The sequence below is a fragment of the Myxocyprinus asiaticus genome, chromosome 10, assembly GCF_019703515.2.
Source record: "Myxocyprinus asiaticus isolate MX2 ecotype Aquarium Trade chromosome 10, UBuf_Myxa_2, whole genome shotgun sequence".
Lineage (NCBI taxonomy): Eukaryota > Metazoa > Chordata > Actinopteri > Cypriniformes > Catostomidae > Myxocyprinus > Myxocyprinus asiaticus.
The window spans coordinates 10,581,589-10,594,043 of NC_059353.1; the positions used below are offsets into that span (position 1 = coordinate 10,581,589).

Consider the following 12,455-nt stretch of genomic DNA (forward strand, 5'->3'; position numbering starts at 1 on the left):
CGAGCAGTTAATCAATCCGAGGCATTGGGTACGTATCAAATTCAGACACCGCATTGACTTTTCTATAATCTACACAGAACCACCATCACTCTTCGGAACCAGCACCACCAGGCTGGCCCAGTCACTGTGGGATTCTTCTATTACCCCCATATCCAGCATGGCCTTTAATTCTTCCCGGACCACTGCTTTTTTGTACTCAGGTAATCGGTAGGGATGACTACGTACCACTACCCTTGGGGTTGTTTTTTGATATGGTGCTCTATGAGATTTGTACGGCCAGGAAGATGTGAGAACATTTCGGAAATGTACCTTTGCAAACTGGAAACTTCCGTGAGTTGTGACGGTGAGAGGTGGTCTTCGCAAGACTCGATCTGTGGCTTTTAAGTTCACCTCTGGTCCGAGCTCCTCCCTCTCTGGAACCACCGTTGCCAAAGTCACGGGGACCACCTCTTTCCACGGTTTTAGGAGATTGAGGTGGTAAATCTGACGCGCTCCGCCTCTATCCGTTCGTTTAACCTCATAATCGACTTCCCCAACTCGCCGTGTGACCTCAAAGAGTCCTTGCTACTTGCCGAGTAATTTAGAGCTTGATGTGGGAAGCAATACAAGGACTTTATCTCCCAGTGTAAATTCCTGTAGCTGAAGATCTCTTGCTACTATCTTTAAAGGAGGAAGCGGGAGTCAGATCCAACGTGAGTCTTTATTTTTTCCACTTTTCAGTGTGACATCATTTTTTGCTTTTCAGCATAACATAAATAATGGCACACACAATCACTGCTGTGTGCATCTCTCTCCCTCCCCTCAAAAATATAATCAGTTACATACATTTTTTAAGTTAATACAAATTTAAGTCAGAAGAACTTTCAGATTTAGATTTTGTACTACACATACATGTTAATTGCTCTTAACTTTAACTTAAGTAAGATAACACATTTTGATGGCACTTAATTTTAAATGTAACTCTTTGGCTGAACTTCAAACTAATCATGTACAGTGGTTCCACCTGTTTGAAATTAGCTTTCTTAAATTAAAGTTAACATGTAATCTCAACTCAAATACTTTAAGTATAGTGAACCTAATTCAATTGAGTAAACACAACTAAAGTAGACATGTTAAATTATCTTAAATTAATTTATTTTCATTATTAACTAGCTAGTACTGTGAATGCTAGCACGCTGAATCTATGCTAATGGAAAACAATATGCTTTGATACCCGTATGTCCGGGGGAGTGGCATGCAAATTCCACTCGCCAATTCCCATTGGCCTTTTTTCAAAAAGCAGAGGTGTTTGGAGCTCCCAAGAGTGACCACCTAGTGTCACTACATCGACACAACATCTTGTTTCTTCCATCAGGGAACAGAGGTTACGAAAGTAACCAGGACGTTTTGCAATATATGTAGGAAATCATGAGCACTTACATTAAAATGAAGACTTATCTGTAACCTTATAAAAGCTGTTTTATTCTACATGGAGAGAATAGAATAATTTCAGTAACTGTCCTGTTATTTGACACTTTCATTCATTAATTAAAGTAATCATGGCTGAATGTGAATACTAAATTTCTTCAATGACATCTAAATTGAAAACTATTGATTATAAATTATGCTGCATTCAAGCCGCTAGGTGTCAGTGTAAGTCTAAGATGACAAAAAGACAAAAGTTACTGAGTGCACCTTTAAATAGATCATCTAGAATGAACTCAACTGTTTCTGGTAGAGCCTGATGTAGTTTTTATTCTTCCTTTTTCTTTTTGAAACCATTTAAAGCAGCGTTTATGAATCTTGTGTAAATCTGTGCATTCATACATTCAGGGCTTACAGCAATTCTGAACCCAAATCTCCCAGCATGCTCAGTCTAAAACCTTCACAATGGAGCCCTAACAAAAGCGACTCGTAACTGCAGGTAAATCGTCTATATTTAGAGTCGGATTCACTTGTGTGCCTCACCAGTCCAGCAGGATAACTGCCGAAAAATGCACAAAGCATGTCTTTCAATGAAATGGTGCAAATAAACATTTATAATCAATAGAAAATGTGCTGAAATACTGAGAATGAATCTGCGTGCGAGGAAAAACTGTGCAAGTGGGCATCTGCTTTGTGAGCAACAAATGTATGAGCAGATATGGGGCAAAACAGAAGCTGTGTGTGTCACAAGCAATATGTGTGATGTTCAAGTGTGCCTGGAAACATGCTGAGAGAAATTAAAACAAAACCTCTCTGAATATTTCAGCATTCAACATAAACCAGATGAATCTTTTCCAAACATTCCTTTGAAGCAGGCATAAGGCATAAGCAAAAGTAAGATATTTCCATCCTGTTTGTTCTTAAAGGCAGTGTGACAAAATTATCTTTCAGGTATCTGGAGCATACACTGTAAAAAGTGATAACCTGCAATTGTTACTTTTCTACTTGACTCAATGCTTAAAAATTCGTTTTTTTTAGAGTAACATACATTTTTTACAGTGTACATGATCTATTGTTTCATTGGTGTAACCTAATGTATTCTGGTTGATTTAGTCATATTAAATAATATTTTGAGTTGAATAAAATCAGGTAATTTATTTGCTATCACATGAAACACCTGGCGAAACAAGAGTGAATCATTTCAAACACATGACCTTGAGGCATATCGCCGGAAGCACACATGTACTATGTCTGTGTGAAAGAGATAAGAAAGAGGATACTACATACAAACGGTATGAAAATCCTTGTGTGAATTGCAGGAAGTGTCTCTTTCAGCTGTGGCGTATTACCAGAGGCTTTACGCAAGAAGATCAGGACAATAGTTTTAATATTCATTCTAAGAAGATTTATGAAATCACCCAAGAAAAAAAGAAAGAACTCCTATATGTAATTCAAATGACTTGTGCCATCATAACGTCTCATAAATCATGCATTTTAATCTGAGACTAATTTGCCTCAATCCATGGCTTCCCTGGCGTGATAGTAATTATAATGGGTTCCAAACCAAGGAGAGACTTTATTTGTATGGAAACTGATACAAGTGCTGGCATAGCACTAAAGGTAAATTGGCAGTGTATGATGAAAGAAAATTGCCAAGCAATCCTCTCACTGTGTTCATAGCTTAAGAAGAAAATATAAACATCTCTGATTATAAGAGACAATAGCTGGCACATGTATGTACAAATTTTGTCTTTGTGTATTTTTTGTGTAATTGTGTCACCGAACAAACATCCAAAGACAACGTTGCTCATACTCATTTCTAAAACTTTCAGTAGACTACACAACACAGCCATGGCTCATTGCTGGTAATCTACAGATTTCTTTATTTATAACAAATATTACAAAGCATTAAGTCCAACAGAAAGTACACATTTCGTTTCAACATTCTTTTTTTCTTTAATTACACTTTTCCGTATACAGTGCATCAGATTTCAAGAAAGCCAATGCACTTCTTAATACACATTCTGGGACTTATTGTGTACATGTTGTCAGTGCACATTATATTAAAAAAATCTTTTTAATCTTACATCAAAGTATAATGACTTCCTCCACCTCTGAAACAATTTTCCTTTTCTGCTGACATTACAAATACCTCTTATTTTACCAACTGCCTTGGTATGTAGTGCCAACACTTCACAATTTAATTCTTGTTGAATATCTTGTTTCACCCAGAAATGTGTCACATTACAGAAATATAATGGGTTGCGAACTGCTGTCTATTGACTGTTACAGGTACATAGTAAAAACTGTAAACTGTTGATTATGAAATATGGTAAAGTCTTTGAATTAATGAAGTTAATGGTTGATTCTGATTATACTGTTCTTTTCACTGGATTATTTGAATTTGAGGGGAGGAGCCTATATTATAAATGGGCATTTAGTGGGAAAAGGGCTGATAAAACTGGACTTTTAATAGAGAAATAGTAGCCTCTGAAAACAAGTGCATTTTTGTTAAAAAAAACTTTTATGAAAACAAAAGTGAGACTTTTCTTCTTTCATTTTTTTTTTTTTTTTTTTGCTTTGTTTTGCTTTGCCTTGCTTTGTTTTGCTTTACAGAGAGACTTCTTTTGTTTGGATCCTGGCAATTAAAATCAATCCCTAATTTTTTATTTGATTAAAAATGTGCTGACCAGTGAATTCTCTGATGTTTTGTTGTTTTTGTGACTCAAAATTAAGACATTACAGCCTGGTATTTGAAAAAGCATCAGGCCTGTTATGATGATTAGTGACCAATCAGAAGAGAGCGCAACAGCTCTCGGACAAACATCACCACAGAGCTTCAGTCAGCTGTGAGGATTGAGACTGAGTGCTCTGAGGGCTTCAGGCAAGTGAGCGGTGTGTGTGCCACCATAATTTCAGGGCTTGAGCTTTTCAGAGCCACTACAATCCAGAATCTCAGCAGAAGAATAAAGCTCAACTAACTGGAACGAGCTTTAATGTAAAATCCAATGTGTAGTATTGCTTCTAAAGGTCACATATTTGGCTTGGGTGGCTGGAGCCTGTGCAGCTTGCCAGAGGGGGAATATGGGAACCACGGTTTAATAAATGCTTTTTATTCCCCCTGCCGTGAAAGGGAAGAGCACAGAAAGCTGTGAGTGGAACAGGAGTATTAGTACACTGGTGGAAGGGTGCAGGGCTTTACCTGATACCAGCTGCTGCCCAGTCAGGCCCATTGGCACAATGCCCAGGTTGTTCATGGCGGTGGCCCAGGCGCCAGGATCGGCTACTGGCACATTGATGTGGCTCTGCTCGGTTCCCAAACCACCGATACCGTCAGCTGCTGCAGAAAGAATGCAAAGAACAACTCCATCAGACCCTCGTGCAAAATTACTAGTCTCTCTGTCTATAGTAAAGACAATATTAAAGGAGTCATATCATGAGGAATCAGATTTTCCTTGATCTTTTGAGATAAAAGAGATTGATTTATTATGAAAACATACTGTAACATGCAGAACTCAAAATGTTCTCCCCAGTTCAAAAAAAGAAACTATTGAACCCGAGCTGCAAAAATTACTTGTTCTGAACTTCTGCAAATATCTAACGCATAGAGATAAATGCATCTACTCCGCACACATTTACATGTCAATAGTTATGTTTCTATCCAAGATACATATTTAATTTATGCAAAAAATCAGAATATTTCAAATACTATTTGCGAATAAAGCAATCCCATGTGACTTCTGGGGAAAGCGGTGCAAAATAGAAACACAAATGTAAGTTAAAGCCACTGTGGCTCTTTTATTAAATTCAATAAATTACTTGAGGTTTAGAGCATGCAGACAAAATGCTCTGACGAACTACATCTTTGCTAGCATTCAGCGGCAGATGCCTACAGCAATTTCTTGGAGCAAAAGTGTGTCAGAGTGTTCTGGGAGGTAATATTAGCCAATCTTTTTGATGGCAAGTTTTGGCTCCAGCATTTCAGAATATTCAGAGCTACATTTGAAATGCTATGCAAGGATATTGATAGTGAATAATATATTCACATGACACAAGACATTTTGATGCGCAATTGTATTCCTATATAAAGAATAAATTCAGTAAATGTTTCCAACATAGTTTATGCAAATGTCTTCTTATTGAATAAAAAACAATTCCAACCCAAGTGAGTGTATACTCTACATTTTTTTTATGTGCATTTAGATTTTTTGATTTGATATTTTTTCTCTGATCTTGATGTTTCCATTAAGCATTTTTCATGCGATATCCAAAAATTGCATATAAATATGTGGGTAGAAACCCAGCTAATGACTCTTATGGTCAGAATGAAAATGAGGCTGTAAGAGAGAGACATATAGTCTTTTCAACTGGTTGCACAATTTTTGTTTTGTTTTGTTTTTTACAATTTTTTCAGATTTATTTTCCACTGGAATGTTTTGGCGGCTGTACAACCCATTAAACAGAGTGCATCTATCCCTCACAGAGTCATTTTCATTTGCTTCAAATTAAATATAGTTTGTACCCTGATGGGTGATTAGAAACAGTCACAATGAGGTAATAAGGAGGACGCAGAATACAAACTATTATTCCCAAACACCAGAAGAACTAGGGCTAACGATAATACTGTGTGTGTGGAAGTTCATCAAAATTAGGTTTTGAAACAAAGGCAGTATAAGTGGTGTCATTAGTCTGCTAAACAGAAAATGTGTTGTTCATAATTAGAGCAGGTTATTTACCACTAGCCATGGCCAGTTGTCTGTGTTTGTTTGTCTGAGTGTCACTGCTGTCACCAGAGTCCTTGCTCTTCTAAGACAGCTGAACAGGAAGAACGCAGCGCTCAGGAACTCATCACAGCATTCAGCAAAGCCTGCAGCACACAAATGGCACAAACATATGAGTGCTGAGAGAGAACATTTAAACATTATAGGACAACAAAGAGGCAAGGAATAAAATGGCTTCAAAGTTGTTTGACTGTCCAGCAAAATGTGGATTATATATTGTAAGGCTCACTCCGTTTTGTCTGGATCTGAACATAGTTGAGCCAAACCCCTCTGTCACAGGACAGATCATTGTCTAAGAGACCCGAATTCAGTCATAACTCAATTTTGACAAAATGTTTAGTTGCTGTTTAGTTATAATAACAGCCAAAAAAACAGTAATAACACAATAAAGATACATAAAATATGCTTAAAAATGTTTAAAACACATAAACTTGATGAGACTTTGATTTGACTTGGTTTTAATAGATATAGTGGTAAGAAAAAGTACGTGATTCCTTTGGAATTAGCTGGTTTTCTGCATTACTTGGTCATAAAATATGATCTCATCTTCATCAAAGTCACAAGTATAGACAAACACGATGTGCTTAAGCTAACAGCACACAAACAATTATAATCTTTCATGTATTTATTGAACACATCCCATTAAATATTCACTTAAAAAAAGTAAATGAACCCTTGGATTTAATAAATGGTCGATCCTCCATTGGCAGGAACCAAGCGTTTCCAGTAGCTGCGGATTAAACATACACAATGTTCAGAAGGAATTTTGGACCATTCTTCCTTACAGAACTGCTTCAGCTCAGCCATATTCTTTGGATGTCTGTGTGAACTGCTCTCTTAAAGGTCATACCACAACGTCGCTATTAGATTAAGGTCTGAGCTCTGACTGGGCCACTCCAAAAGGTGGATTTTATTTTTTTGAACCCATTCTGTAGTGGATTTACTTCAGTGTTTAGGGTCATTGTCCTGCTGCATCACCCAACTTCTACTGAGCTTCAGCTGGTGTACAGCCACCCTGACATTATCCTTTAGGATATCTTGATAAACTTGGGAATCATTTTCCCCTCGATGATGGCAAGTGGTCCAGGCCCCAAAGCAGCCCCAAGTCATGATGTCCACCGTACTTCATCGTTGGGATGATGTTTTCGTGTTGGTATGCGGTGCCCATTTTATGCCATACGTAGTGCTGTGTGTTCTTCATTAACAATTCAACCTTAGTTTCATCAGTCCACAAAGCATTTTCCCAGTAGTGTTGTGGAGTGTCAAGGTGGTCTTTGGCAAACTTCAGGTGCACAACAGTGGCTTCTTTCGTGGTGTCCTGCCATAAACACCATGCCTGTTTAATGTTTTCCGTATAGTAGACTCATGAACAAAGATGTTAACCAGTTCCAATGGTTCCTTCAAGTCTTTAGCTGTCACTCTAGAGTTATTTTTTACATCATTGAGCATTCTGCGGTGTGCCCTTTGGGTCATCTTGGCTGGACGGCCACTTCTAGGGAGAGTAGCCACAGTATTAAATCATCTCCATATATAGACAGTTTGTCTAACCGTGGACAGATGAATATCTAAGCTCTTCGAGATAACTTTGTAACCCTTTCCAGCTTTTTGCAAAGCAACAATTCTTGATCGTAGGTCTTCTGAGATCTCTTTTTTGCGAGGCATGGTCCATGTCAGCAGATGTTTCTTGTGAATAGCAAACTCAAAATATTTGAGCACTTTTTAGAAGTCAAAGTAGCTCTAACCCACACCTCCAATCTCATTTCATTAATTGGATAGCATGTTTGCCAACTCTTGACTTTAATTAGCTTTTGTTGACGTCATTAGCCTAGGGTTCACATACTTTTTACAACCTACACAGTGAATGTATAAATTATGTATTCAATATTTGAAAGAACAATACAATAATTTGTGTGTTATTAGTTAAAACAGATTATGTTTGTTTATTATTGTAACTTAGATGAAGATCAAACCAGATTTTAAGATAAATGTATACATAAATGCAGGTAATTCCAAAGGGTTCACATACTTTTTCTTGACACTGTAGTAGATTAATATTAACATAAAACTATAACATGGTTTCTTTTGATAGCGTAAGGTAAACGTTGCTCCATATTAAATGCACTTAATCTACTGAAATGCTCGCACCACGGCCTCACATTAATCAGAACTATATAATGCAGCTAAGGCAGTTCTGTTCCCAATGGTCCAAACGCACAACTACAAATCCCTCTTCAAATAGACCCAGGTTATAAATAGTAATGATAATCACTAGAGGAGCAATATCACGCTATCTCTCATTATCAGTTGATAATGTGTGAGCTCTTACCATCATACAGGGTCCAATAGTTTCAACAACTGCACAAAAAGCCTTAAAGGACATGCAGCTCCTAAAACCACTTTGAGACATTCTGTCAGTGCATACGCTCTAAATGACTTACAGCTGACCCATCAGTCTTCTGTCGAACTGACATATGTCATCCTGTGAACCATCAGATATCCAGTGTGTGTGTGTGTGTGTGTGTGCGTGTGTGTGTGTGCGTGTGTGTGTGTGTGTGTGTGTGTGTGTGTGTGTGTGTGTGAGTGAAAATGAGAGACAGGAAGAGACTAGTCTGTGTCAAAATTGTCCTCAAATGTGAGCAAAATATGACAAAACCTCCCTTTGGTGGCATTCGGGGACGTCCTCACTTGGAAAATTAATTCAAACATAAATAAATGGTTTTAATAAATGAAGTAAATGTTTTATTAAACTGCAAATAGTGTAAAATAGAGTCAAAAATAAAGCAAATGATATAAATGCAGAAGATTTTCCTTTAGGATGTGGGTTAGGGTTAGACTAATATTATAAAGTAATTATAATTAGCTTTACTGTATATGAAAACAACAAAAGTCTATGCTGTGTCCCCATTTAGATAGCTAATAAGCATGTGTGAGTGGGTCAGGTTTTGCCTACATAAGGATAGTGTAACCTGAAATCATATATACCGTATTGTGGGAACAGAAGGAAAAACTGTAAAAAAAAATAAAAAAAATATGTGTGTGTGTATGTGTTGAGATCAGATCCTCCTGACAGAACAGTTCCCCTCCTCCACCACTCTCCATCATCAAGCATTATATCATCCTGGAAATCAAAGTCTGGGAGATGAGGCCATTAAACTGTTTAATATGGGTTGGAATAATGGATCCCATTCGCCTCGAGAGCACAGTGATGCTTCTCCAGCCATGCCATCAGTGCGGCTGTGAGAGTGAAGCCATTATCAGTATGCCAAGCAGGTTCCTCAGTGCCACTCTAAACTACACCACATTATTCAAATCTGACACAAGGATATCAACTTAGAAATGCAACACAATTTCATTTAATGGAGCAACAATCATATCACAACTTTGATTAGGCAGTGTTAATGGAAATTGTATTTTCTTTTGAGGGGATATGGATATATAGTAAAGAAGTGTGTCAATTTTAACTCTTTTTGGACAATGGATTGCATCTCCAGCGGAAAAACACAGACAGTGTAGCACTCAACGCATTTATAGTCAACATAAAATCAAAATCAACCATATTTCCTTTCTTAACCCTGTAAAGCCTGACATATGAAAGAACAGTCAGAAAATTCTAAACTTTTTAATGAAACTGTTTTAAGCACCTTTAGACAAACTATAAAAGGAAATCGTCAAAAAAATTGCATGGTTTTTTTTTTTTCTTTATGAATCTTATTTGATACATTAGGCTCATACACAGGTCATTATCCTACTGAGGCAGTAGATTTACAGTGGTAAATCTTGCAGTATTTTCAGAGGACTCCCTGGACTTTTCACAGATACCAAATGTTTGAAAGTTTGGCCATGACAGCTTTCACTCCTTGGTCTATACATATGGATTTAAATGTATCACAGTTCAATTCAGCACATCAAATACAATATGAATAAAATATTATTTTTTCAATAAAAATTTTTATCATATGTATTTTATGCACCAAACACTATATCGACATTTAAAAAAGGGAAATTGTAAAACTTTTTTCGCTGGGTCTCAGGAACTTACATACTTACTTAGAACATTACTTATGACATCATAATCGCTTGTAGTGTAAAATAATGGAATCTTTATAATGACAGAGCAGGCTGCATATTTGAAAATACACAGAATTATTATTTCACACTTCAAATATATCTTATAAAATGTACATGTCAGAATTTCAAAGCTCTGTGTAATTGTTTTTGTAGTGGGCATGAATGGAATGTAATGGTGATTGAGAAATATACCTCAAAAGCCTGTTGTGTCATATTTGATACATGCATTTCAAAGGCGGGTTTTGAATAAAATAATATTCAAAATTTTAACCAAGCACAAGTTGCTTATATTCAGCAAATACTCATTTTAAAATATCAGTAACAATATAATCATTACTGTCACTTTTACTTTATTCAAATAAGCTGTCATTTATCCCAACATAAGTCACTTTTCGCGCAAGCCTGCCGCCATTTTAAAAAGATCTATATAAACATTGACATTTTTTTTCTACAAATAACCACTAGATGGTGCCATAAACATGTGAAACTTACATACCATAGGTTGTTTGGCTCAAAAAGTGAAACAGGAGCCATCAAACATTGTGTATCATATTTGAGACCCACAGCGCTATAGGGTTATCACACATTTTTGGATTTCTTGTGCATGATTCATTGGTGCACATTTTTGTTTGTGATTTTGCATGCATGCAAATGTTTTCATGATCAAGTGTTAAAGTGTTTTCATAATCTTTGATAAAAAAAATACTTGATTATATTTGTGGGCCTTTTTATAAGCTTTAAAATGAGTCACTAACAACTGCCACTATATTGAAAAGATAGGCTGCTATATTCTTTAAAACATATTCTTTTGTGTTCTGCCAAAGTATGAAAAGTCATATAGGTTTGGAACGACCTCGGAGAATGAGTAAATAATGACAGAATTAAAATTTTTGGGTGATCTATTCCTTAGTCTCATCACTGTCTAAAAGAAACAACTGAGATATTAAAGAGATCTCATATATTTTCCTTTCGGGTGTATGATGATCTTAATGAGCCAAAACATGCATACTAAACATGTGCAAAGCATGTTGTGGACAAGATGAGAGAGTATCTGTCCCTAATCTCCCTCTCACTGTGGGTAATGTGTGCTTAAGGCAATGCAGCATCACAAACATGGCTCAATTTAGCAGCTTCTCCCTTCAGAAGGTCCCGAGCACAGCATGGGGTACAGCATGGTTGACTGGAGCTCACCAGAACTGCTCCAGCTCCTCAATACCCCTCACTGTCTATCTTCATATCAGTCTGAGCTTCTCTCACACTGGTCATTGCTAGCAAACCCCACAGAGCGTCCAACTCACTTTCGCATACTATGAAATATTTACTCCACAATCCATGTTGCCTTTATAATTTATGAGCTCACTTGACATATCTAAATCATTTAGGTGGCATTTTGCTCAAAACCCACTTAAAATTTGTAGTCAATCATGATGGATATTTGACAAGTCAAAAAGGAAGAGATCTTAAAGTGCTTAAAGATCTTAAAAAGTGTGTAACATCTGCGTCACTAGTGTCACCAAATGGAATTATACAGATGCCCCAAACTCACACCGTTGGTTAAGCAATGGGTATTGCCGATTAAATGTTGCTTCTCAAAAAAAAAAAAAAAAAAAAAATATGTAAAGGCGCCATAGAGTCAGTGCTTACATTTTTCAGGAAAATAAACTAAATGGCTTACTTACAGTTGTGTCCGCATGTTAAGCTGGGACAGGCAAAAGTATTTTACAATGAAAAAAGCTTTAAATGCTGCATGCATGTGCAAGAGGCTTGATGGTTCCCAAATGCTCCTCAGGAAGTTGATGACAAGAGAAGAAAAACTGATAAATCAATTTCATGTGAATTGGAATAGCTGTTGTTCTTTCAGAGAATACAGTTTTATGCAAACATTGATTTAATTAGCTGGATATTTGGTTAGGAACCTAAAACATGATGCATTTCTTGGTAAGTAAAGAGGACAACATTCAATGGTCACAAATTTCATTTAGCTGTCTATGAGGAATATTAATGAAAAATGACTTAACCTCCTGAGACCCGAGCATGACTGCTGTGTGCATTTTCTATTTGCTTTTTTTATTTGTAACTAGTAGCACCACATAAACATGAAGAAAATAAATAAATAAAAATAATAAAAAATCTAGAGCAAAAAGGATTCTAAATTTTAGTTTTCCTAAAATTTGATGACAACATATTTGGACAGCGGGCAAA

At 36.6% G+C, this 12,455-nt stretch overlaps 1 protein-coding gene across 1 annotated transcript in view; it reads right to left on the reverse strand.

Annotated features, from left to right (window-relative positions):
- enox1 (ecto-NOX disulfide-thiol exchanger 1) overlaps window positions 1–12,455 on the reverse strand; it is a 154,701-nt gene that overhangs the window by 73,728 nt on the left and 68,518 nt on the right. Inside the window, exons 2-3 of the mRNA XM_051708513.1 lie at window positions 6,141–6,271; window positions 4,607–4,744 (exon numbers count right to left, since the gene is read on the reverse strand). Coding sequence (XP_051564473.1) covers window positions 4,607–4,744; window positions 6,141–6,150 — 148 coding nt within the window. The 5' untranslated portion in view covers window positions 6,151–6,271. The remainder of the gene's footprint in view (window positions 1–4,606; window positions 4,745–6,140; window positions 6,272–12,455) is intronic.